The sequence below is a fragment of the Amblyomma maculatum genome, chromosome 1 (genome assembly GCF_055883805.1).
Source record: "Amblyomma maculatum isolate TAMU_Amacu chromosome 1, ASM5588380v1, whole genome shotgun sequence".
NCBI lineage: Eukaryota > Metazoa > Arthropoda > Arachnida > Ixodida > Ixodidae > Amblyomma > Amblyomma maculatum.
The window spans coordinates 76,350,438-76,377,147 of record NC_139344.1 but is presented as its reverse complement, the minus strand read 5'-3'; the positions used below and the strand labels follow the sequence as shown (position 1 = coordinate 76,377,147).

The following is a 26,710-nucleotide window of genomic DNA, read 5'->3' as shown; positions in this document are numbered from 1 at the left end:
GAAAGAATGCTCGTTCGCATCGCTGGCAGTCACATCTTGCGAGGGGGGGGGGGGGGGGGGGGGGGGGGCATATCTGCAGCGTATGTGTTAGCAGACGGACAAATGCTTATTTGGAGCCTCCATATAGCTATTTGCACCGCAACTAACTTCCTTCATTTTACTAGAGCTAGCCAAGCGTTGCTTCTGTCGTTCTCACCTCCTCCTGGATGTGGGTGAGAGACTGGACGCAAACTTTGAAGCTCTGACGGCCGCAGAGCTTGTGTCGTTGCTATAACGAAAATAACACCGGCTAAAGCGTTAATGCTTTTCAGCATCGAAATAGCGAGGTCAATTTACGACTCACGGCTAAGGCTCCGTAGGAATTTCTGGAAACAGGAAATCTCAAGGTGTTGATGAGAATCTTTGTTGTAACAAACATAAAATTCAAGGCGCGAATAAAAATGTGCTTCACAGCGTGATAACAAAATGATTTTAGAAAGGGACGCCTATTTTTTGCACACGGCATGGTATAAATAGCTGGTAATAGTGTACGCCGGGCTCATTGCTTTATTCTGGTCTTTTCTTTCAGGAACTAGCAAATATTGGAGTGACATTCTCACCAGGCGACGTGTTCATGATGAAGGTACGTATAAATTGTAATTCCGAAATTTACTCAGGTGTTGTTTAAGCTAAGAATACTATTTTGTTTATCGCTTTGTGTTCACGAGTGTTAGTGTTCAGTTGTACGTTGTTCACGTTGTTAGTGTTAACGTTTTTTAGTGTTCATCCATTTGCTGATTTAAATGTGAATACTCAGAGTCATTCGCGCGAAGCCACAGAGACGGGTTCATGGGCATTTCACCGTAAGGCCAATTTCGGTTTAGTGACTTCGTAAACGAGCTAGATAGATAGATTTATTGAAAGTAAAAGGCAGAGAGGTTGGCCGGAGTAATTCAAATCTGGCCTGCTCTTTCACACATTGAGTGCTCTCTTTCCGGGCGTATTTATTTCGTTTGGAGTCCCCTCTCTATCAAGTAACAAATAATTTATTCCGACTTTCTTTGACACAAACCATTCGTGCAACCCTTCTGCTAAGGCTGATGCTGTTTTACCGATGCTTCAGTCGATAGTATGCATGGTTACTCATGGGCTGGTGGTACCCTGCTGACTTGCTATTCAGAGTCACAGGTCTCAGCACATTATTGGTAATATTAATTTCGTGTTTGAGCAATAAGGTCCTCGTAAAGATTGTTCGAGCAGTATAATGTTTAGGTGAAGTCATCAAGTACCCTCGAACCATCACCATGGAGTGTAATGGCATTCAATCTCAACCTCGACCGGCTCAGTCAATGCAGCACCGGCCAACTGCACTATGCATTTAACAGTACTTGTTGTAATATGTTTGCAGCAAGTAAATATTACGTGTCTGTCCGGTCCCTGTGGCATGTGCCGCGCGTAAGTACGGGGGATGAAGGGGATGAGGCGTCCCGTTGATTGTGTACGTGATTTGTATGCGGGAGAACGCTGTGGGAAGTAATCTTCCTTTATGCACTGCTGACAGCGCAGACATGATCCTATTTTCTTTTCTTTTTTCCTGGTGCACGCTTGTAAGCAGCTTCTTGCCTTATGACCGTTCTGACAACTTTTTACTGCGACAACTTTTCTTAATCGGTGCGAGGGCGAAGCTTTTCATATATCACTTTGAGAATGCGTCGGCGGTGTCCTGCATGCTTTTGTTGCTTCCACTGTCTGACATGAATTCTAGAGCGAGGGGCCGGGTAAACGGTGGATAACCTAACTACGCGAAGTCCGTGTGAGCGGCAAAAATATTTTATCCGAATTTGAAATGAGAGTCCCCCAAAAGCGCCAGACTGATCTGACTTTTGAGCGTAATGATGAGCTTTCTTTCCTACCCGGTAAACGAATATTGAACTATTTTGACAAGAACCAAGAATACTCGTTGTCATCGCTTTTTATAGCCGAAAAGGTCCTTGCCAGTGTGAATCTGTGCCAAAACACAGCTAAGCAAAATATATTTTATCGTATTTCTGGCAACTCCATGCGCTGGTCGTCGACTGAAGGGGCAGGCAGTATGCGTTTTATCTACTGCATGGCGGTTTGTCATGTTCTCTAATAACTAGAAAATGGTTGTTTTCCTCGTGATGCACCATCAGTTGGTGTCGGTTTCCACGTGGCTCACTGTATGGGCAATGAAATAAGGCTGGGTGATCGGGGCCACCCGACCTCATAGTTCGGCTCCATACAGATCTGCTCTGCCACAACGACCCAACTTCCCGGCGAAGCACGGCTAATGCCGGAGCGTGCCGTCTCTCATCATTTCGTCCTAACGAGTCGTGTCGTGGCTGAAATTCGCTCGATTAAGGGTCACCGCCCGACTCTTCTCGGGGCTCGCTGCTACGCAGTCGCGAAGGCGGCGAAAAACAAATGTCACTCGGAAGGCGACCCGCGAGCCAATTCCTTCGCTCTCCTCTACTTACCCCCGTTTCCTGGCGGCAAAAGCCGGCGAGTCGCGCCCTGCATGTCGATGGTTCGCCTGGACGCAGATGGGCATCATCTGCGGGGAGCTTATCGCGCGCCCGCGGAACAGCGCCGGACCCCGCGGAAGCGACGTGCTTGCACCGGCTCGGGGGACCCTTAGCGGCATTCCAGGCACGTCCTTCAAAATCCGGGCCTCACCTCCCGAAAAGTTACTCGCACCGTTAAGCTATTAACGTGGCCGGGGTTGATGGAAGGGGACACGCGGCTGCAGTAGATTCTCGAGAGATTGCATGTGAGAGAGTCGTCCCTTGGCGACGCTCTCGAGTATTTGCTTGCAGATGGGCAGGATTTGGCTACCGGGGTACGCTGTTCGTCGTCGGGCTGTCAAGCAGCAACTTTCTGGGCGCCGTGGGGACTGTACCATGTGTCGCATGTTAACTCATCTTGATTGCGCCTTCTGATGCTCTGTACTGAATTACGTTTATTCGTTCGCCCGTTGTCTGTGCACGTTTGCCAGAAAGATTACTAGCGTAGAAACCGCAGCGTGCGGTGCAGTAGAAATACGAATGACTATCATCCCCAACGCTTTCCTTGGCCTCGCCGACTGTTGGCTTCTTTCCTCTAAACACAAAGCAATTAGCATTATAGTGAGACCTTTGCTTGCAGGACTCCCAGAGCATAAAAAAAAAATCAAGAACAAGGAGGACGACAAGCCGAAGCGCTGCATCCTTTCGTCCTCCTTGTTCTTGTGCTTGGTTTTTGTTTGTTTTTTTTGTGCGCTGATCCCTGGAAGCACGAAAACAAACCAACTAGCTCAACAACAACAGTAACAGTAAGATAAGGCTTCGAAAAAATGATCTGAACATGTGTTCTAGACCATCGTGCTTTATACGGCGGACTTAAAAGTACAGGATCGTCCACTCACAGTTTGGACAAGGTCGCTTTCAAAGCGCCATTGCGATAATATCAAATGGTCATCGCGGTCGAATATCGAAGCAAAATGGCGCAAGGACTGAGGGACTTGAGGCAGTGGTTGCTTGGCCTGCTCCTTAGCTTTACTGCGTGACCAGGTTGGAGCAATGAAGCTTTGAAAGCAGTGACTGCGTTCAAGCTAAGAGAGTGCTACCCTGTGCAAACGCTCATTCTTCGGAGGCAGTCTGCCCGCGCAATACTCTGACGTCTCCTTACTGCACATTCAGTGCGCGAAGCTCTCACTCGTGCTTCTTCTCTTAATGTCTCATATCACCAAAAGCCGCAGGAGCAAGTCGTAGAGCACACGCTCCATGCACGAGGTCGCGTGGTCCTTAGTCGTCGCCTTTGGGCTTAACTGTGTGGTATGGTCCCACTGTTAGGCGGGGGTGTCAAGTGTTTTTGCTTGTTTGTTTTGTTTTGTTTTCCTTCTCCAACACTTTCAGTCTCCTTATTCGCGAGAGATCTTGATCTCGCCTCTTACGACGCTGCTAAGTAAACTGAACCCTTCACATTCTGTGGTGGACGGAGTCGCGTTTGCGCCTGTCATTGTGCCTACTCCATGTCATTCGATGAATGGCAATGCTTTCACCCATGCAGGGATCGCAAGGAGAGTCTGGTCCCCCCGGCCCCCCCGGACCACCTGGGCCGCCAGGTCTGCCGGGATTCGACGGTGGCACGGGACCCCCCGGACCGATTGTGCGAACCTGTCTTGAGTATTTTTCTTAGCAGAGAGAGAAAGTGCGTTGCGTGATGATGACTAGGCTTTGTCCTCGATTTTTTGCGGCAATGGATAAATAACTCTCTGTCGGCATAGCTGGTTTTAGTTCGTTCTTGGTTTAAAGGACAACTCCGGAGCTTTTTTGACATTCAAATATTCTAATCAAAATTTTACTGTATATTCTCCTCTCCGTCCTGACGCATTCTGCAAAATTTGGGCACCGTACGATAATCCGTTCGCGCGCAACGGGACTTTAAAATATGCTGTTTTCATGGCTTAAGTTGAGACTATTTCTGCCGGCAACACTGAGTTTCTGACGTCACAATCAGTATACCGGCGTTACTGTCCATTTCCCGCATGATTATTAAATTGTGAGGCTTATATTGAACTACCTCAGACATATTATGCAATGCGTCATGATTTCCACAGTTTATTTTCACCATCCAACGCACGTACGAGTGTTTTTCTAATACTGAGTGTGACGTCACCATGTCGTCAAGTGGGACGTCGATTCCGGCCGTGAGAGCAGTTTCGGTTTCGATTTGCTGTTTTTCCTTTTTAAAAATACTTCTAATTGGAATTACGAAAAACAGTTTTTTGTGTTGGTGCCAGGACGTGCCGAGGAATGTAATTCAACCAAAAACACAAAATGATGGAAAAACCACCGGAGTTGCCCTTTAAAGGCGCTGAAAACAGGATGGCACATCACCCTGTCTTCCTTCGTGTTTCATCCTGTTCTTGACACCTTTTAGCCAAAAAAATAGACATTCGCGTACACCTTTTAGACAAAAATAGACGTTTGCCGTTGTAGTTTTCAGTTCATCGATTGAGCTGCTAGCTTTATGTTAAACTATGTTTGATCGTTTCGAATGATGACAAAATGTTTATTCGTCATTGCAGTGCGTATGATAGACTAACAGCACATAAGCGCTGTTCCTTCATAGTTCACATATGCAGCTGGGGGACTTTTTTGTTAACTGTTGTTCAGCGCAACGAAGTTCACGCTTCTACGTTAACTGTTAACCGCTTTGGTTGTCTTAAGTCTGCACTCTGTTTACTGACAGTCAATGACAGTCAATTTGATTGCCGAATTTATTGGGCCAAACAAAAATCACAGACTTTGCAATTTTGCCAAATCGAATTCCGACAAATGGCACGAATGTTTTTTGTTTGTTTTTTTCCGAAGTCTTCAGCATAAGGACGTGGAACGCCGAAAACGTCTATTCGATGTGCGAGGGATGTGCAATGCGAACTGTCCAAACAGAGGCGCTTGGGTATCATCCAGTACAATGCAAACAACGTGATCCGTGCTCGTGCTCCACTTCCTGCGCTCAGAAAAAAAAAAAAAAAAGAAAGAGGTAAAGCAGTTTGGGAGAATTTTCGTTACTAGACAGGTTACCTGGTTACCTGATTTGTTTTTTCGTGGAACGGGACAAGAGACGTTTCGTTACACGTCGTACGACTCCGTCATGGAACAGGCCGACGGTACTGCTAGTTGGTGTGGCCTTCTAATGACAACGCGAAAACACGGAACAAACGTCCATGACCTGTCAAAGTGATTAAGATGGTTCGGCTTTCTGCATCCAGGTAGTGCTGGTAGTGTTAGAACTCCGGTGGAACCAAAACCCCAAAATTTCCTTTTGTTTGTTTGTTTGTTTGTGTGTGTGTGTGTGTGTGTGTGTGTGTGTGTGTGTGTGTGTGTGTGTGTGTGTGTGTGTGTGTGTGTGTGTGTGTGTGTGTGTGTGTGTGTGTGTGTGTGTGTGTGTGTGTGTGTGTGTGTGTGTGTGTGTGTGTGTGTGTGTGTGTGTGTGTGTGTGTGTGTGTGTGTGTGTGTGTGTGTGTGTGTGTGTGTGTGTGTGTGTGTGTGTGTGTGTGTGTGTGTGTGTGTGTGTGTGTGTGTGTGTGTGTGTGTGTGTGTGTGTGTGTGTGTGTGTGTGTGTGTGTGTGTGTGTGTGTGTGTGTGTGTGTGTGTGTGTGTGTGTGTGTGTGTGTGTGTGTGTGTGTGTGTGTGTGTGTGTGTGTGTGTGTGTGTGTGTGTGTGTGTGTGTGTGTGTGTGTGTGTGTGTGTGTGTGTGTGTGTGTGTGTGATGAAAAGGGGGGTAGGGGATAAACGCTTGGAAAAGTTTTCATATGGTACGTAGTATGTATAGGACTTCTGGGTTTCCATTCTCGAAGCACCGGACCTTTTGATCTATTATTTGTCCTGTCATATAAATTTAAAAAGAAAACGTAAAAAAAATAAAGGGAGCCCTGACCAGCAAAGCTTTGCCGGGCTTAAACCAATGTAAGATTAATAAAAAAAAGTTGAACGCCCAAAACAAAAGAACGTAATTCGAAGACAAACAGGCATGCAAAAAAATGCAATAAAAGGCAAACAAAGAACATGATAACATAGTACGACATCCAGGTCGGCGAGGAACAAAAGGGAGAAAGAAGAACAAAGCAAGCGAGGAAAGGCAAAAAAGACGAAAAATTATCGGAAAGACCAGGCATAAACGAGGAATTTCAGAACCAGTCCGGAAAACAGTCTGTTGTTATAATTTTGAGTCGAAATAGTGGACAGGTGTGACAGCTGCAGTTTTGATACATGCAAGAGAGTTTCGTCCTGTTAAGCGCAGCTTTGTTTTTTTCCAGGGTCCGCAAGGCGAAATTGGTCCAAGTGGTCCGCCCGGCCTCGTGGTACGTTTCACAACAGGAATCCGCTTGTCTCTACAGGGAAACCACAGCAAGTGTAAACGTTCGCTTGAGAAGGAGCCACATTTCTAATGTTTACCCCTTCTGCCTCGTCTGGAGCTCGGGAGGGATAGCTGCCCTCTCCATTTGTTACTGATAATAGATTATATTAGATAATTTTTGTTTTCTTTTTCATACTGTATAGCCAGACCAGGCGTACGAGATTCACGAGATATTGTTTATTAGCTGGCATTACTCGCCATTTAATTGACGCCATTATGGTCCAACAGTATTCCCATGTTTAGGGCAATACTAATTAGAAAATCCAACTGGCGTCGCTATTAATAACCGCTTAGCTGGCGACGCTCTTAATAAATCTTTCTGGAACGAAGAGTGATTAGTCCTGCGGCAAAAACACTGGTAATATTAGTAACAAGCATGGAGTGAACGAAGACTTCGAAATCTCTGCCATGCTTGAGAAAGTGGCATCAGCTTGCTCAGTAACTGCACTTTTGGGGAAATTCGGCTGACCGCATTCAAGTAGTTTCTACTGTATTTCACAGAAACTCATTTGAATGCAATGCACCCGTGTCTGGTTTCTTTTTCTATTTTTATTCGGAAGCAGCGTTATTGTCACCCATCGCAAAAGCCGGCGTATGTCTATGGCCTCGGAGAGTGAATCTTTCACCTTCTAGAAGCACCAGCCACCACCTCAACTCACTCCCCTAACTAGAGGGCTGCCTACCAACCATCGCTGACTTCTTGCCATGTTTCCACAGCAGAAAAAGAACCTGACACATTTGGGAAACCTTGGCCTAGAGTAAAAATACTGATTAAAGTAAAGTCATCAGAGTAATCACGGAAGGTTAACCAAACTTAATAAGCAAAATTCTCGGATTAGATGCATGATTTTCCGGTAGTATATATATTCGACTAGCCTTTCGAATGCACTATTCTCCTATTGTGAAATCGATCGTCCAGCACTAAAAGCGGATTGGCATTGCATGAAGAATTTTCGTATTTCAGGGACCTGTCGGGAAGGACGGACTTCCGGGACCCAAAGTGAGTGCCAGCTGCGGGCCACATGGCTGGCGGGCCATTGCGTGAGGCCACGAATCGTTCTGCCTTCCAAACTGTTGCCACGCTGGACAGCGCACGTTCCCACGTTGCATGACATCTCATATCTGAATAGGGCGAAAAAGGTGACAAGGGCGAGCGCGGCCTTACGACGACGCTGGACGGAAACACGTTCCCGACGGGATTCATTGAAGGCCCCGCTGGACCTCCAGGACCGCCGGGACCCGCAGGACCGCCCGGAAGGAAGGTAGGCACATTGCGCTGCGCTCCTTTTAGCCCGCATCGCGTCCATGTAATAGCACAGCTTAAGGTCCATAGAATGCAGCTCGAAAAAGAGGCTAAGCTCGGAGATTCACATGGGCAGATGCAGTGGAGTTCACAGTACGCAAAACCCTTTCCTGAAGTGTAATTAAACTCGGCAATGCGCGTCGAAAGAAACTGTACTCGAGGCTCTTAGCACGTTCTCATTTGAACAGAGCAAAACGCTATCTGGCAACCATAGAACATGCAGTAAACTTCGGAGTCAGCTGGTAAGCTTAACCCTTCCTCGCTAGGAGGCTACTGAGGCGTAAGGCATTTTAGCCTTGAGCTTCCGTGTAAATTTGGACGGTATCTCTGGGAGCCTGTCGTAAACTGAACGGTCATTGACATCGTCAAGTTCGCGATGTTTTTTTTATTGCGAATACTGCTTCGAACGGTCCGGCAGCGAGCGACGCGTCACGTGATGCTGACATCGCATAAGCGCAAGGCTTTGTATAGCTATAAACCGGCACACTTTCCACCGAAACGACTCGTGCTGTAAAATACGACGAAGAATGACGCGCCTGCTCTGCAGCGGAAGCGTCGTGCGTTCCCTCTCTAGTCTTTTTTCCACTAAGCTCGAACTGTCTCCAACTCCTCGAAGTCCCACGTCTTGCGGTTAAATCTTTGCGCGAAGAGGGGAACAAAAATGCCGCCGTGATTCGCCCTATCAGAAACATACGCTTCGCTAAAACGCGGCAGAGGTAGTCTCTATAGAGGTATCCTGTTCTGCTTGCGTGGGGCTGGTGGATGAAATTTTCAAAATCAAGCCCAGCAATTAATGGCATTAATAACTGCAGCTGGCGACTTTAAGTTACGGAATTATAGAGTCGATCGTTGGAACAGAAGTTAGAGCAACAGACCACACTGAAAATTGCAAGGACGCCTTACTGATAGAACGTTAACTATCTGGAATAACTGTACAGGAACGACGTGATGCTCGCAGGCTTAACCTCTCTCACGCAACGTGCGCTTTCAGGGCTTATGCTTCGTCGCATTCCATTCTACCACCGCCACTGCTAGTTCTTCCTCCTTGGCGTTTTGTACAGCTGAGTGATAATAAGCCGGCGGATGTACAACGACCAAGAACACAGGAATCGGCGTCGTCACTTCGCGACCGAATTATGGAACGAGACGCCCACTTGCCACAAGGTTCCATCGTAATTTACGTCGACGCAAGCATCCAAGCCTGCGAAATGACAACTACAGTGAACTGACCTTGCAAGTCCGCACTGAACAAGCCATCCACTTTTCAATTACCGGAACCTCCATCTTCTTTTTGTGCGGCGGAGCTGCTTGCTCTGCAAGAGGCGTTTCACTCCATGACAGCCATTCCCATGCTTCCCACGACCTGTTTTGTCATACGCACCGATGACAAGTGACAAAGCTACTTAGACGCGTCAGTAGCAGCACGGAAATCTGCCAAATCATACACTGTCTTCTAAGTTCTCAAAGCCATGTGGATTTTGTAAGCCGCCTCTCCACCTCAACCTTATCATTGCCAAACCTCCTAAAATTGGATAATGCTACCCTCCTTTTACAAGAAAGGAGCACCTCCGACATCGTACACGTGCTCTCATACCTGAAAGTACGGTAAGCCTCCCCCGAGGTCTGACCCGTGCAGAGGAGGTGGCGCTTCGGAGGATTTGAGGTGGGGTGGCTTAACACCTTCAGTGTCTCGAAAGTGGCCTCAATTTCGAGACTTTTATCCCGCCCTGGGTGCCCCGTCTACAAGTCCAGAGATACAGAAGCCGATATCCACCACCTGCTATGGGAATGTCCAGCGCTCAAGCCGACGCGGATCCGGCACCTGGTGGCAGCTGGCCTCTCCCCCTATATCCGTCGTCATATGCCGCTTGGACGCAGGGACTGCATCATCGTTCACTCCTAGACTGCATTATATCAGCCAACCTTTTTTTATTTATTTGACCCCACCCTTCATCCTTCATAACATTCCTTTTATACCCCGAGGCAATAAACCTCGCAAAAAACTTTCTTAAAAGTTGCGTTGCTGATTTCATCAACTTAATCCTTCTAAAATCGATTACACGTTTCTTTATTATCTCATCACGATATTTCGAGCTCTCCAATAAATGACAAAATAGTGGTTCTGATGACAGTGGTAATATCAACGCAGCGCAGACGTGTTCAACACAACGCCGGCTACTCGTGTCCTCTTCTCCTTTGTGCAATCTATCGCGCTATTAAAAGGGAAATAAGAAATTTTACGATGCTCGGACTGTGACGCGGAGATTATATCATGCAGGTGGCAGAGGCGTTTCGAGAGTCTCTGGGTACATGGCTTCTTTATCAGATAGCAGGCAGGTACGCCGGAACCCTCACTAGCTCATGCAGTTTCAACCGCAAAACAATTCTCAAGTGGCCTGCTTATTCCACTATGTAGACTGTCATCGGCAATGTACAAGTGTGTTGGTGTGAAATAATTATCTTTCAAGTACGGTGGCTGCGAAGGGATAAACGTCAGCGGAAGATCCCCTCCACTTCCTCTTTCGTCCGCATATGCGCCGTGCCTGTCCAGCGCAGTACCCGCAGCACTCCTTCTTAATTTTTTTTTCTTTTTTAGCGGCAGGTTGTAATGGCCTTTTTGCATATAGCGATGGGCCTTCGAAGTGCGCAGTGGTCGGCCCAAAGAAATCAGAGCGAGTAAGCCGTTCCTGACCGAATCGAGCGGCCCAGTCGAAGCCCCGCGCCGACCGTTCGTCAGAAGGGGAGACAGCGGCGTAGTTTTGCGTTTCGGCGCCCACGTCAAGTCGGGAGCGCGCGGCACGCGCTGGAACTGTGCAGATTTCAGTCAACGCCGTTGCCGCCCATCCGACGCCACACAGCCGAAAATCCCCACTGACGGCCGCGCGCGGAGAGCAGGCTGTGATGCGGAAAAGGGCGCAATTTATCCTTCTTAATGCTCGCTCTGTTTCCCCTGGTTCTGCGCCGTTTGAAGTAAACCGAGAGAGCTATAGCAGTACCGAGAGGCTGGAATCCCGCAGAGTGTATATCGGGGCCGTAATGCGACGCCCCGGATGCGGCAGCTACGCGGAGAGACGGCTGCCGACGCGGAGGCGGTGCGTCCGTATCACGGCCGCCCCGGCATCCATCACTTTCCCGCCGCGGGACGCAGCTAGCTCGAGTCGCGGCCGGATAATCGGTTTACGGTGCCTCTCCCGCCCGCGTAATCCCGTTGAATCCCCACCGCCCTCTGGTCCATCGGCGGACTTTCTGGCGGATCAGGTTACGTTCACGCGCCCACTCGCAACCACCGCTGACGTCTCATTCCGGCTGAAAAGTCCTATTAAGGTCTCTGCCTTCCTTGGCTGCAAATTACGCCTTGTACTATACAACGGTGTTGTATAACACTCGTGCAGATTACCGCCCATGAAGAGTCACCGCCTGCGAGACAAGTGGCTTCGTTTAGCGCTCCCAAAGCTGGCTCGCTTTCTTCGAGCATTACGCTCCGCTACGCTTAATCTTTGGCAACCTTGGCAGGGGGAATGGGCTTTCGCCTGAAATGGTATTACCTCGGCGTATCCGGTTGCATGTTAAATATATATAAATTATTTTGGCTAGTAACAGAATCATACGTGTGCTCAAGGATGATATGGGGAAACGTGTCAGTGCAGTCACAGGACGGAGCGAATGCGCGTGGCCACATCTCGGCGTGATGAGCGCTGGCTCACTCACTCCCACATTCTCTCATACCTTCAGGGCACTCAGTCACGTATGTACTACGTGCGTGGGCGTGAAGCAGCGTGAACGCTCTAATCAGTGAGCCTGCCGACTTACATGCGCTGAAGATGAGCAGTACAGTGCCATCTTTAAAGACTGAGCTACATGTAGGCTAAAAAGAGAGCGACGCGACGAGTAGGCGCGGCGAAAGCGATCATGGTTCGCTCTGTCGCTTATTGCTGGGGAAGATACATGCACGCGACAGCGAAAACCGACGGCAACGCTAAAAGGCGACGGTGCTTGTGTTGCTGGCATAGTTCACCGCAAAACTATTTGCAAATGCAACAACAGTCATAGCAATTGCAAGAATTGAATTATATTTTGTGACAACATGGCAAAGTAAAATGCATTTTCAACACACGTATGAAGCGTTTAATATATGTTAACTGCGCTATACAAGTGTTCACGTGACCTTTTGTCTTTTTTGGTTGCCGTTAGGTGTTCGTTCAATCCTTGGTCGTTCATCATTGTTCGTACGAAGCGTGAAATTTACGCGGCAATGCACAATCGTAATGCAACACTGCAAAAAAAAAAAAAAAAAAGCGTGCGAAATAGCGGCAGTGACGTATGCTTCGCGTTCATGCTATTGGCTGATTGCGCATGCACTTCCGGGCGAACCAGCGAAATTTTCCATTTCCGCCGCAGATTCTAGTGACGAGCGAAGCGACACATGCATTTCTGTTCCCGCGAAGCCTTCGCGTGCTGCCGTCGCGTTCGCGTGAGTTTTCGCGAACATGTAGCTCAGCCTTAAAGAAGAAAACCGTACGACTCTTCCCTCTCTGTTCACGTTACCCATGCATGCATGAAACTCGCTCAGCGTACCTGTGCGCAAGGTAGCTTTAAGAAAATTAACAGACGATCAGTGAGATTCATGAGGCATGTACGCGAGAGCGGTATACATTGTTACAGCATGCTGCCCGATTATGTTATCACCTAGGTAAATAAATTACTCAAATATTAATGTTCGCTTGTGAATAATGTATTGTGCGGTGACAATTTCCTTTTACGTGACCCATACCACGCGGGATGTCCAATAGCTGTCGACACTTCTTTCGTGTGAAGGGATTTGGGCTCAGTGGAATCACCATATAGCTTTGCGGCCATAGAAGTGGACACTCCTATGCAACCTTCCAGAGGCCTGTTTGTGATTTTACTGTGGAAGCGTTTCTGTCCTAGCACGATGTATTTCGCCCTTTTCTGGAATCCGGTTCCCGTCCAAGGGCCGCTAGTCAACAAGCAACAACCAAGCTTCGCTTTTCTTTACAGACATTGCTATGAGTGACCATGAATACCGTGCTCATTACCGCGACCAAGCGTAAGGTGGCAGCTAATTAGGCACAATGAAATATAATTAACTCTGTGCCGATAAATGATGTCCAAACATGCCTGACAACGTTCAGACTTACGACTCTTAAACCTATAGCGAGTGTGTTATGCCTAGTTAAGCCTAACAGGTCGAGGTATCCGCAAAATGTTCTGTGAAATCGCATTACAGTTGCGCTTTGCTGTCTGAATACACATTAGTCGTAATTACACCTTCCTAAGCATAATTAGGCTTGATTAGGGCAGTGTTATAATAGTAAATAATCATCATTACTGCGAATGCGCTTCTGGAATTTGAACGTAAAATGCGCTTAGCTACGGATTAACTGCTGCCACTTTTTTTTTTTTTCTTTTCTAGGCTGCAAAGCTTCAACCTAGGATACAATGGAATTTTTCTGCGTTCGATTCCTCTCTCATCTTTGCATATCAAAGTAGCTGCCCTAGTGGAGGTTTTTTCTAACTCGGCCATACCATCTGGTCTATTGGCGTCACACAACCCGTCGATCAATCACACGTCCGGTGACTTCCATGAGCGAACGAGAAATGAGCTCCGGTGTGCTATTGCATCTCCGACCTATGAGTGCCCGACCTTGTCACCTGCCAACCACCACTTGCCAATGGCATTCTTGTAACTTTTCGAGGCGGTGAGGCTTCAAACGAAGGGTGCAAGGACTTTGTTGTTTGTCACCTACCACCTGTTGCATACATGCTCGCAATTTTTAGAGGCAACGAGGATACAGAGGGTCGACGCCGGTGCCTCTGAAGAATTCTTTTCACGACGTTTTTTATATAACAATATTCCGTTGAAACCCTGCCAGAGGTGTGCGAGATGGGGCTTCAAACGGTCGACGTCAATAGACTTTTATTTTCTATATGCGGGTACTAACGCGTTTGCGTTAAAAAAGCTCGTTCTTCGTACTGCCGTCCAAAATAGCATCCCAGTGCTAAAATGGCAATAAAAACAGAATGAGTGCAGCGGTTCACTAAGAAGGCAGCTGTAAAATCTTTAAACTCAAAGCTTTCTCTTGCGTTTCCGTGGTTGTAGATCCTTCCATATCAATTCGTGCTAGCTCATGCATCAATTTAAATACTTCTCTTCATTTTTCTGCGAAACTTGGATGCCTGTAAGTGGCATCATTTGATTTGCTGAAGAGGTTTTATAGTCAGAAATTTCTTCTTAAAGAGGCCTAATTAATAAACGAATATATTTCCGCCATCTCTATCACTCAGCGAACAGCACAGTTCACCTGCTGGAAAATGTGTTTGTCATTGAAGTTATCGGTAGCAGTGCAATATCCTCTTCACCTGCGGGGCTGGTAATCACGTCGCAACATATTTGACGGCCAAATTCAAAGTCCAAATCCCGAATCCAAGTTTTGGCACGCTCCCTACTATCCCTTTCATTCCCTTCCGCTTTCTTCTCATTACATTTTGCTTTAGTTTAGTACTATAACGGCGCATACATTCTGCGGGATTGTTTTAAACCTAACTAATGATACAAAGGGGAAAGCGGCATATGTAGGCGAGAGTATCGTTAGCAGTATAGTATATGACCGAACTTTCGGTCGGTTGCAAGAGGAAGTTGTTGCTCACCGCCGAGCCGCGCTGTGCTTTACTTGCCAGTCGATTTCGAAACTGCCTTGAAGAAGTGACGCGTCATCGTCCTTCCCGGAGCGAAAACCCGCGAGCAACAGAATTTAGAAACGGATGGGCCTAGAACGTCGTCTCTTCAAATGTCAGTCGTGGCTGGTGGTAAGGCGCGCACCGCAAAACGCGGAGATCTGAAAACCCACCACCGAGTCCCGCAAAAAATTCCATCTGGCGCCAAATGCCATTCGCTACCGAGCCTGCTGCGATACTATGAGATGCATTATCTTCGACGGGCATTTTATCGGTACAGTAGGCTTTCAGCAGATAGCGCTACTTTCGGCCTTTCTTCAGTTGGCTGCTGGGGACCGAACGAGCAAAATCTAATTACGGGCCTGAAGTGAAGTATAGTGCTGGAAGGTAAGGAGAACGTCCGGGGGACACACAGAGCTCTCGAGTTCACCACGACGAAGCGCACCTTTTTTACGTCTGCTCTAAAAGCAAGGTGTAGTTAATTATATCCTAATTGAAAGGAACATGGTCCGCGTTCTTCTGGTCGAGCAATCGACGCTGAAGAGCCGTCTACTGGCCGTGTCGGTTCGGTAGCGTGCGCGCAGCAGTTCCAAGAAATACAAAGGACCGGGCTGCGTGTGCTCAGTCCCTTGTTTCTCCTCCCTGAATGTTTCAGGGAAGCGAAGGGGAGGAGGGTGCTTGAAACAGAAATCTTGAAGGTAGGCGAACAAAGGATGTTTCCTTTTAGTCGAATCACGCTGTTATCCGCGCGCCTTCAAAGTGCGTTCCTGCAGCCTTTTTTTTTTTTTTTTTTTTCGTGATGGGGGGAGCCGCAGACTTACTGCCGCTCGGAATTAGTTGATGATTATAAGTTAAAACCTCGCCAGTGAAGCGGACGGGTACCTTCACAAAAGCAAGATGAGAAAGGAATTACGCTTCACGGATTTTCGCACCAGCCGATGGAGCTCTTCCGCGCCCAACAACGGATCGGAGCACGTCTGCAGGAAACAGGGGAAGAGAAGAAACAAGAACAAAAAAAAAAAAAACAGACAGAACCACTGGCAGAAGGGGGCTCAAGCGCGGGGAAGCAGCAGCAGTAGACGAAGAAGAAACAGTGCCGTCCCAAGCCACGCGTTGTCCGATTATACGCGGAACGGCTTTCCGCGCGGGGTGGTCGCTGGAAGTAGGGAGGGGGTCGCATTTTTCTGTCACAGCATTCCAGAGATAGCTGCCGGAGCCTCCTCCACGACGTCGACAGCGCGGCGACGGGGAAAGAGAAAATCTGGCCAGCGGGGCTCAGCGTTTCGCTTGCGTCTGTGTTCGCCAACCTTGTTTTCCTCGAAATGCCACTGTCCGCGCACAGTCAAAGAAAGAAAAAAAGGGGCCTTGCTTAACAGCTTCTGTGTTACTCGCATGTGTGTCGCTTGAAGACATTTTTTTCTTCTTTGCTATTGCTGCTGTTGCTACGTCCTAACATTCTCGCGATTACATATGGCGAGGAAGGAAGGCCGTAGATGGCGATGATCCCGGTCCTTTCTACCTCATCCGATGTCGTACGCCGAGTAACGTTACAACACCGCTTGTTATTCCTCGCGTGTTACGTGGCCTGTCTCGCGCCTGCACTTGCGGTGAGGCACGCACCGCCGTCTAAACGGCATCATTGCTCCTCGATTAGGAAGCCATATTGCTAAAGCGGCTCTTACTCTCAGTTCGTAGCGCCCCCTGCCGATAACTCGCTTACGCTGCCGCTCTTATCTCCCTAGTGGCAGCCTGCTTGCAGCACCTGCGTAAAAGCCGATATAGGTTTCGGCGCGCAGGGGAGGCACAACTTGTACGTCCCCGCACGCCACCCCGTTATGCATCACGGCTATCTGTGCCTTCCGTGAGTGCGGCTGCGATACACACTCCTAGAGACCCGAGAGTAAGCGTATTGCGTAGTTTCTTGATACAAAGCATGAAAAACAGGAGCCGCACTGCTTACGCGTTATGATAGATCGGACCTGTATCTGTATGGACGGTGCACCCCTTGAGGTCGCATGCGCTGTCTCCGCTTAGAGATCAGTTGGTACGTATGTGACGAGAATTTCGGGAAAACTGCGTTCGAAGACACGTGAACATGTCCCTCTGGCAGAATTTCGGGATCATACTCGTTATAAGGATGCGAACGAAGGCGCCAGCTGTCGGTACCACGAATGGAAGCGGAGAAGGGATATAATGACACTTGTGCTAAATGCTTCCTTTACGAAAATTTAAAGGTTAATTCTGACAAGTAGATGGCAAGTACAGAGGTATAGTGCAGCAGCGTTTGGAACCTAACCTTCACCCGTGGAACATCGCGTTAATTTATCAAGAGAATACTATCTTCGTTGTGTATACGCACGCGTTTATGAACGATACAGGACCAGACCGGACAGTAGCGGCCACCATAACGCCTAAAAGCATTAGCGTGTTTGTGCTTAGCTCTCTCGTATATTTATATGCTTACACACATATTGAAAACTGTCAAGGCATCAAAAAGCGCGCGCACGCGTTTCTTCAGCTTCGAGCCGGCGCTCGTCGCCTCAGCAGCGTACAATATATTGGATAGCTGCGGTGGCCGCATGCATGAAATCTCGGCTGCCCGCAAGGGATGCGCCTCACTCAAGCCGATTTGGATTCCATCTCGACGGGACATTTCCAAGCGCGCGCTGGAAAAACAGTAATCCCAAGCGTATGGGGCCTAACCGTTATCGTCGTCCACGGATGGCGGATCTCCTCCAAACCGAGGGAACGGCGTTTTTCCCTTCTTTCTTGTAGGCGTTGTCTTTGTGGCCGGAAAGAGGGAGTCGCAACTACTCGAAGCTCTGGGCCAGCGCCATGTCCAGAGAGAGAGGGGAAGTTGGCTCTAGCCATTCCTCTCGGATTTAGCGCCTCTGAATAGTGCGGAACAAAACAAAGAAAGGCGCGCTTTTGTATTCCACGCCGCGCGCGCGCCTTTTGGGTGTTGATAGTAGAAAGCAGGGAGAGCAGAACGTGTGGCACCCTCGGGCCGCACAGACACGTTTTTTGCCTTGGGTTTGACGTGCCGGCTTCGACAGCGCAGTGTCCGCTGCCCGGACAGCCTAAAGGAGCCGAGAACGGACGTTCGAGTGCGTGCAGAGCTTCTCGAGGGCCAAATAAAAGACGTCTGTACCACCACGCTCCGGCTGAGCCGATCTAGACGCAGCAAAGTTTCATCTTCCGCTTTGCAGCCGCTCAGCGCGGGAAAGGAAGAACTCGAAAACGAGGCGAAGCTGAGACCATTCTACTAAGCGACGCCCAGAAAGACCTGCTCCTTTTCTTTCTTTCTTTCTTTCTTTCTTTCTTTCTTTCTTTCTTTCTTTCTTTCTTTCTTTCTTTCTTTCTTTCTTTCTTTCTTTCTTTCTTTCTTTCTTTCTTTCTTTCTTTCTTTCTTTCTTTCTTTCACTGCAGAGAAAAATGGAGCAGAAGCTAAAGCCTCATAGCCTGAGAGAGGCTTCTGCACCAGGCAGCATGATTAAAAGAACGGGAACGATTCTCAGATATGTAGTCAAATTTAAATGCTGACGTAAGAGACAACATTCAGCATATCTATGTCGCAGCATGAGATTACACACAAGCATGCAATACACAAGAAATTCAAAGATACTTAACTACTTTCCATGACCGTAATATACAATTAAACAAATATAGATGTAAATATAAAGTTCTACTACACTGAGTAATATACTAAACAAAAATCCCAAATGCACATCTCAGCACTTTAAAAAACTTATGCACTTATCTGTGCACATACACATAGCACATAAGTATCCGATAACGTATACATTTTCTAGTTTCTCGTGGGCCCCACGGTTCTTGCGCTTTCCGAGCTTTCGTCGATTTTCACCCACGTTATTCAACAGACGTCCTCCAGTATTACGGGGCGTTCTGTGCCAGCAAATTATAGTCGAAGATGGAACCCTTGAGGACTGCTACCGAAACGAGGACGCTGTGTTCATGACTAATACAAATCTATTCAAAGCGAAGTCCAGCTTTTCACTGAGTGCACAATTGGAGCCCCGGCAGTAAGGCTTCGACTCCTTATACACCAACGGCATTCACCTTGTGGGACCGGCGGCGAGAAACCCAGCCTCCCTGTGTTATCTTTAACTGTAACAAGACCGAGTGCTAGTACATACTGATAATTCACGTGTATTATAGTCTAGTTGATTTAAAGACCTGCGGCTAGCAACCTTCTGAACCTGCACGATGCAAAAGTATATATATATATATATATATATATATATATATATATATATATATATATATATATATATATATATATATATATATATATATATATATATATATATATATATATATATATATATATTTCGGTATTCGTAACGCGCATTGCTGAGACACTTCGAAGACTCTTCTAGGGCCGTATTCCATAACGACTAGTTTCCCGGTTCATTCTTTTTTTCTTTTTATCCCTGGCAGCAGCCACCTGGGACGTAATGGCTAGTTGATAGCCAGCAAATAATGGCATTCGCCCTCTGCCTAGCACCATAGCCTGGGCTGACCGAAGGCTGAGAGGCAGAAAAATGCAGTGGGGAAAAATCTTTGTACAAACGACCCTTTACCTCACATTCGGCAAAGTGACCACTCCACTGCCGCTCTCATCACGGCTTGTCTCTTTCAGTGGCCCGCTGAACAAAGTGCAGTGCTGAGTTTTCTGGATGAGCATAAACAGGTTTCAAATACTATCCATGTAAACATGATGATGTGAATCAACCAGGACAACAGCTGAGACAAAATACATGTAACGAAGAAAGAAAAAGCTGAGCCGTGATAGATACGGCAAAGTAGTGAAATGTAAATTAATTGCTGGGTGCCTCTTTGCTTTTGCCTTTACCTCGAACGCGGCCTCAGAAAAGTGTGACACTTAACATGGTAAATATATGACAATGATGTGCCGGCTACAGAAATCCTCTGTCATGATAACGGCATATTGCAAAAAAAATACGCTACTATAAATGTCACCAACGCACACAGACTTTATGTGTGCAAAGTCATGTACACCATGCTCATTAATTGCACGCGTTAACGTTTTTCATGGCGAGTTAAGTGCTTCGTCGCGCTGACAATTTAGTTGTGTTGGCTTATTAGCTACTTGTTGAAAGAGGAAACTTTGACCAAGTAATTAATTACCGAGGCGCGGCTTTCAAAAGCATCTGATATGTTTTGGTGCTTCAGGCTGTCAAAAGGTTGTCAAAAAAGGTTGTCAAACGATTGTTTGGGCTCAGGGTGCAAAGCTTAGGACCTTTTTGGGATTCTTCTGGTCCGAAAGTTCCGTATTTGAGCAGATTTCAAATAGGTATGCGCACAGTACACCTAACACCTCAAGCTTTAAATTATGTTTTTATTTGCGAAATGTTCGCAAAGTGTGTTTGTTATGTATGTCCTTACCTGCATGTTTACAAGCTAAAACGACTAACCCAACACTAACTGACTAACCCTAGTGAAAAAAAAAGAAATCTGCAGGCTGTGTGTACAAAAAAAAAAAAAAAAAGTCTGAACAGCATTTGAAAATTGCGCCATTTCTATGAGTGGTCGTTCGAGTGCATATCATTTGCCGTGTGTGTGTGTGTAACGTCTTGAGCGGGAGCTCAGAGAAGCTCAGGTACCTTCTTGGCTTCCAGGAAAGGATGTTGTAAGGGCTTTCAGTTTGATAAAAAAAAAAAAAAAAAAACGAGGTTGACAGAGTGAATCAAAAAATACGATAAAACCGTCAAGCAAAATCTTTGGCATATTTGGGGCGCCGGAATGCTCTCTCTCTTTTTTTTTTTTTTGTAGCCTCCGTAACAACGTTGAAACTAATGAAAAAACAATCACAAAACCATTTGGTGTAGCTCTTGTTTCTACGCTGAACTTAATTTACAGGATAAAGCAGCTACTCCGCAAGCTCAAAACAGGGCGTTTATTAGTTGCTGTTTAACAAAAGGTGAACAAGTCTTACGCGGAAGCAGCTTTCGCGCAAGGTTTGCAGCCAGAACTTATAGGCGGTAGACGATTGTCGCATTAAATCTCCTAACCAGGTAATGACAATAATTCCTTTAGCTTCTGCAGTTAGCGTACATATTTATACTGCTACCTTGGAGGCGGTCGCATTCTTAGGCGAATGCGTTTGGTAGAATTTTCGTAGTATGCCCGTGTTTCAAGGTATTCGCCTCAGAAGTGCAGCTCTCGCACATACAGCATTTCATTGGACATCAGCGTAGGGTGACGGGTGAAATTGTTAACTATTGCTTTTCTACTTTCGGCTAGCTGAATCGACTATTTATTTGAGGTGAACTACCTTCTAACTTTGCGTGCGCTTGGCTGCATAGCGTGCGTTAAACAGCTTTGACTATTACTTATCGTTAATATCTAGAAAACAAAAAACAACAAAAGCCCCACCCGGCTCCCAGGACGTGTTGTTCTTTGTAAGCTTTGTGCTAGAGTCAGCACATTGCCATCTGAAAGCGATCAGAGATTCCTGTTTTCGCCGGCCACAAAAGAGTTGGGAGAGCGTCGGCGCAGCAGTGTAGGACACAATCCAAGCATTTGCCAGCCTCTATCACTGTCGATTGAAAAATGGTACCGTGTAGCACTGCTTGCGGGAGCAATTATATCGTGAAACGTGCAGTTTGCATATCAATGGTCAGCACTAGTACTTTGTTCTGCAGCTCGCTCATGACAGCAATTTTTTGTTCCGGCCCATTGGGGGAAGTGCGAATCGATTTGGGGGTGAGTCGGGTCAGGGACACCGATTTCGGTGTCCATACGATGGGCGCTCCACGCGCGGCCGCTTCCAGGGGGACGTCGGCATCCCGGGACCTCCGGGCGAGGACGGCGCCAAGGGCGACAAGGGAGAACGGGGCCGCAGGGGAAAGAAGGTACGTGGCTCGCCGCGAGTTGCTGGGCCTGGCAGTGCCGAACGCAGGCGCCGCCCGTTATGCCACTCCGGTGCACAGCTGCCGTGTAGTAAGACCCCATTCCTTCTCCACTGGCAGCGGCGAGTATACCCTGAGCTGCTTTTCGGATGCACGCACAAGCAGCACCCGATAGCTTTGACAGCCAGTTGTGTGGGCTTTTAGCGCCCTTCATTCCGTTCGACGCCTGCCGAGTATCGCTACGGCACTAACACCTCCCGCACGGCGAGAAGCCATGATGACTTTTCTCGTACGGTGGCGGTGATTGCTGGGACATTAACATCACGTATGCCGCCGAGATCCCAAATGCCTCCTCTCCCCGAACCCCGTTGTCCTTCAGGATCGCTGACGGCGCTGTAGCTTCAGTGGCGCAACGGCGGCGCGCGCGTCCACGTGTGTTCTGGAGATGATGCGTGCGTGGTGTGCGTGGCTGTGCGTGCGTGAGAGCTTGCTCTTGTTTCCTTGGCGTGAGTGGTTGAGCAGTCCATTTCTGCCGCCTGACTTCGTTCCTTCCCGGCGTTTTTGCTCCTGCATGTTGCACTCTGGTCCTCTCATGGAAAGCTTTCTTTACCGCTTCGCTCGTTCCCTCGAGCCACCCTTTTGAGCACCTCGCCGAGCTTCAGGGGCGCCTCACGCATTCCGAAAAATCCTCACATTGGCCCGTCGCCTCTCGCAATGAAACGAGTGGCGGCACCTTTCAGGGCCGACGTATCCGACAGTTGGTAGTCTCGCGGTCATCACAGCGCATGTTTCGGCGCTGCGATGGACGTCCCAAGGACGCCCGCGCACCACCCGTGAGTCCCGAGAAGCGCGTCCAAGTGCGCCGCCTGCCCGCTTCGCATGCGCTAAAAGAGCTGACCCGCTTTTGTTGCCTGCACGCTTCCCGCCAGCCCCACCCACGTTCCTCGTGCGTGTCATGTCGTCCACACTTCCCTCTCCACCTTCCTCATTTGGTTTCTGGGCTGACCAAAATACTGACACCACAAAACAATTTCACCATCACCCGCAAACGTGCTCCCATCATCAACGAGGCTGCAGCGTCAGTCTCCTTCCAGGTGGGTTCAGTGACCAGTGTTCGCCTGCTTCGCCCTGCTCCCGTGCAGGTCTTCTTCTCCCGGGCAGCCGAGGGAACACTCGCGCGGGCAGTTTCATGGGGCATCAGACTTGCGTTTTATCCTTATTTTTCACTCTTTTTGTCTCCCTCTCAAGCGCACAGAGGTCGAAATCTCCTCAACCCGGCGCAGGTGCACAAAAACTCTCGCGCGCACCCGTGCTGTGAAGGAGAAGACAGGGCCCCGGGAAAAGCCGACCGACGCTGGCCGGAGTGAAGAGTCGCACTCAAGATCGTCGAACCACGCGCGATAGCGATGTGAACGCGCTCTCAGTCGCGTCAGGTCGCACTCACGACTCGTCCCAAGTCTGATCACCACCGCACCACGGACGCGTCTCCTGCGTCGTGCGGTCTCGGTAGCTGCTCTTCATAGGGAGCGCGCCAGTCTGCCCCCACGCAGGGAATGTATGACTTCTCAAACTACTATTATGAAAGACACTGTCAGTAGGCCCGATTCGGCAAAGCACCGAGCGTAGCTTTCTATCTGAAGCACTGCACAAAGGCAGGCACGAGCCGAGCAAAAGATATTTCAGATGTTTCCCCCCGCAATGCCCCGAACGAGTCACTGGATTCACGTTGTCCTCGAGCGAATGGATGGCGCCCACCCACTGGCGCCATTGAGAGCGAACACCCACCACCGCGTTGTTAACGAAACAGGGCGTCCAATTTGGAGGTAAGTTGCACTTTTCACTCTGGCCGCTCTTTTGTTTTGCCTAATCTCGAGTGAAGACAAAGAAACAAGGGCCTGAGTTTCCCACCCCCCTTGGTTCTTGTTTTCCGTACAGTTTCAGTTGCACTTCCTCCGCCTACTTTGACGTTAATGTTTGAGTTGTCCCCTGTGTCGCTGTGCCGCACACTCATGTAACCCTGCCCTCGATCGGAGCCGTTTTTGTTTTCCGCGTTCCGAGACGCGGGCGTCGCACGGAGCCCGCTCTCGCTAATTACGTTAACCCTCTACCACTACTAACTCCACCGACACGTTCCAGTGTGGACTGTTTAACGAAAAGCGAACTTGAACTGTGTAGAGCTTGCTCTTCAGTGAGCCCTTCTTATTTATTTTTTTATCTTAAACAATATTTTTTTTTCCTATTTTCTGCTTTCTTTTGCTGTAAAGGCAATTTTGTGCTCTTTTCGTATTTGAATACTTCGCCTAAAGCGGCAAGCTTTCGCTATGAAAGTGGAAAGCTGTCTTTTATTGACGTCTTCTGCCACGCGTTTCTAGCTGCTTCCTTAGGAAGGCCTCTATTTTGGAATACCTCTCGAAGCACTCGGCGCCCGCGCTCCTCAACGTCGTCATCGTTGTTTGCAAGTGTCAGTTAGACGATTTAAAGCTCTGTATCAGCCTCTCATCGCATTCTGTAATGTGCCAGCTGTGGAAGTCAAGTGTAGCTACGGCAAGAAAAGAGATAAGGTGTAACAATTCTCCGTATACGTGGCAAATATTCGTTCCTCTCAAGGCCTCTGGATGCACGACACCGTAAGAGGAACGATTCTTCTACGCCCACTGACGGGCCCAGGGCGTCCTTCGTGTTTGTTAATGCATAAGTCATGGCAAGCGAGAACCCGTGCAAGTCTTCGCTACAGAGCTGAACTTACAACACGGCACAGGGTCTTCGCCTTCATTAAGTATTTCGCAGATGGCCCGCTTGCAGAAGCGAGAAAAATAGTCTCGCTTGTTCTGAGGTCAGCGATGAGATATTGTTGGGCTGTAACGTTATTTGGAGTATCAGAAAAATAGACAGGCAAAAAACAAAGTGACGACGGTGCCGTATAGGGAGCGCTCGAAAGCAATTCGCGGTCGCCGAGCCGCGCTTCCGCGGCTATGGAGGCGCAGCAAGCAGTGGCTAAGATCGTGATGCTCCGCTACACGGTTCATGCAGCACCCGTCGTTTAGCATCGAGCCCCGCTAACTAGACAGAAATCCGGTCATGAGTTGGTGCTGGCCGCCAGCTCGGTGGCTCCGCGCTCGCCCAATTCGTTTACTCGATAAACGCAGTAGCCGGCAGAACGAAAAGCCCCCGGAGAGCCGAAACGCAGTGTTGTGGCTGTGTCTAATGATTTACAGCGCGTGCAACGTCGAGTGATCAGTCATGTGAGCGTTAGCGGACGTCGCATGCGTAATAAACCAGAAAGAAGACTGGCGGGGCAGCGATAAGCAACGCCTGCGCGACACTACTGGGCGCGGGCCAGCGGAGGCTTGCGTGTTTCTGCACGACTGAATAGAATACGCTACCTTATTTTGTAAACGCCCGTTAGCGAGGATCATTCCCGTGTCATTTTATTTCCACTTTCTTTCCTGCTTTCTAGAGAGCACGAGTAATGAACGGAGACGAGCAATAAGCGCTATGCACTGACCGCGATCCCCTTTCCACCTTTGTTTTTCCTTCTCTCCTCTTAGGGCAACACCGGACGAGACGGTAGGTCCATCCGCGGCCTCCCAGGACAGAAAGGCGAGCCCGGAACAAAGGGCATGAAGGGAGACTTCGGCCTGCCCGGACCCAGGGTACGCCACTGCGTGTTCTGACTCCGCGCATATCAGCCCAACCGGGCCTGCTCCCGTGTGCCGCCTGTCGCGGTCTGGTCATTCAACACTGCGACGTATTGTTTTAGGAGCTGTCCGTTACCGCCTGAAAATACAGAACAAAAGAGCTCTCAGATAAGTTTTGACAAAAAGTGGGAGGGTACAAAGGATGTTCTGGCCACTCATGGTGCGCTTATCAGAAGGTATGTAATATGGCAAGCAGAAACGCACGGTTGTCTCCGAAGAGTCCCCAACCACTCGCATGTTTAGCTCTGCAGATAAAATTTATTCGTTGACGCTGGGCTTGTGTTCGCAGCGCAAAGTTCGGAAGTCACAAAACTGCGCTTTTCAGAGTTTTCAAATCTCTGGTATGGGGTTTAACGTCCCAAAGTAGGATCGACTGTGACGGATGGCGTAGTGGAGGACTCCTCACTAATTTCGACCACCAAGAGTTATTTAATGCGCACTAACACCGCACAGTACACGGGCGTCTTGCTCATCGTCCCCATCGACGTGCATCCTCCTCGGCCGAGATCGAACCGGTGTCCTCGGGAGTAGCAGTCGAGCGCCATAACCGCTCAGCTGGCACAGCTCGGCTTCAAACCAAGGTGCAGCCTTAATTCTAAAGGTGGAGAAGATTCATGGGTAATACGGTGTTTATGTAGATCATTAAACTAGCGCATTCCAGCTACGAAAGTTTTGCGCCGTTTGCACCCGCTTCAAGGTGATCAAAATGATGACGTAGTATACTTTTACGCGCAAGGTACTTACAAGTCTGCCACAAATTTCGGCCCCTGCAAACATTGATGGTTAGATTTTTTTTTTTTTATCTTAGTTTGCCTTGACAGAGAATAACACTAATTTGGCGCTTGAGAATTGTAGGGCCTGGAGGTGCTGGGGACTTACTCCAAGTTTTCTCCCATCATCTTGATATTTTAATATAAGGATATAAGGATATTTTCATATCAAGGGACGTAAAGAGGTTTCCTTCACGGAATGAGAAAGCCCTGCATGTCCCGACTTCCGCAAAATTATGACAATCTGACGACGCACGCAGATAGGTATGTAGATATCGACGATATGCAAAGGACGCTTCTCGAAGTGCAGCTCGACATTTGGGCAAGCTTGCTGAAGGTTTCCCTTGAGCCCTTATTTAAATCTGCGCGATGATGGATAACCCCGAGCTATTTTTGGCTAATCGACGACTCAGTTTTCGAAGCGCTTCGCACTTAAGAAGAGTA

General features: G+C 48.3%; 1 protein-coding gene across 1 annotated transcript in view; it reads left to right on the top strand.

Annotated features, from left to right (window-relative positions):
- The window catches only part of LOC146202850 (uncharacterized), a 426,668-nt gene that overhangs the window by 342,697 nt on the left and 57,261 nt on the right, over positions 1–26,710 (top strand). The window contains exons 9-14 of the mRNA XM_084602213.1: positions 569–622; positions 4,048–4,146; positions 6,803–6,847; positions 7,868–7,903; positions 8,034–8,165; positions 25,347–25,451. Coding sequence (XP_084458339.1) covers positions 569–622; positions 4,048–4,146; positions 6,803–6,847; positions 7,868–7,903; positions 8,034–8,165; positions 25,347–25,451 — 471 coding nt within the window. The remainder of the gene's footprint in view (positions 1–568; positions 623–4,047; positions 4,147–6,802; positions 6,848–7,867; positions 7,904–8,033; positions 8,166–25,346; positions 25,452–26,710) is intronic.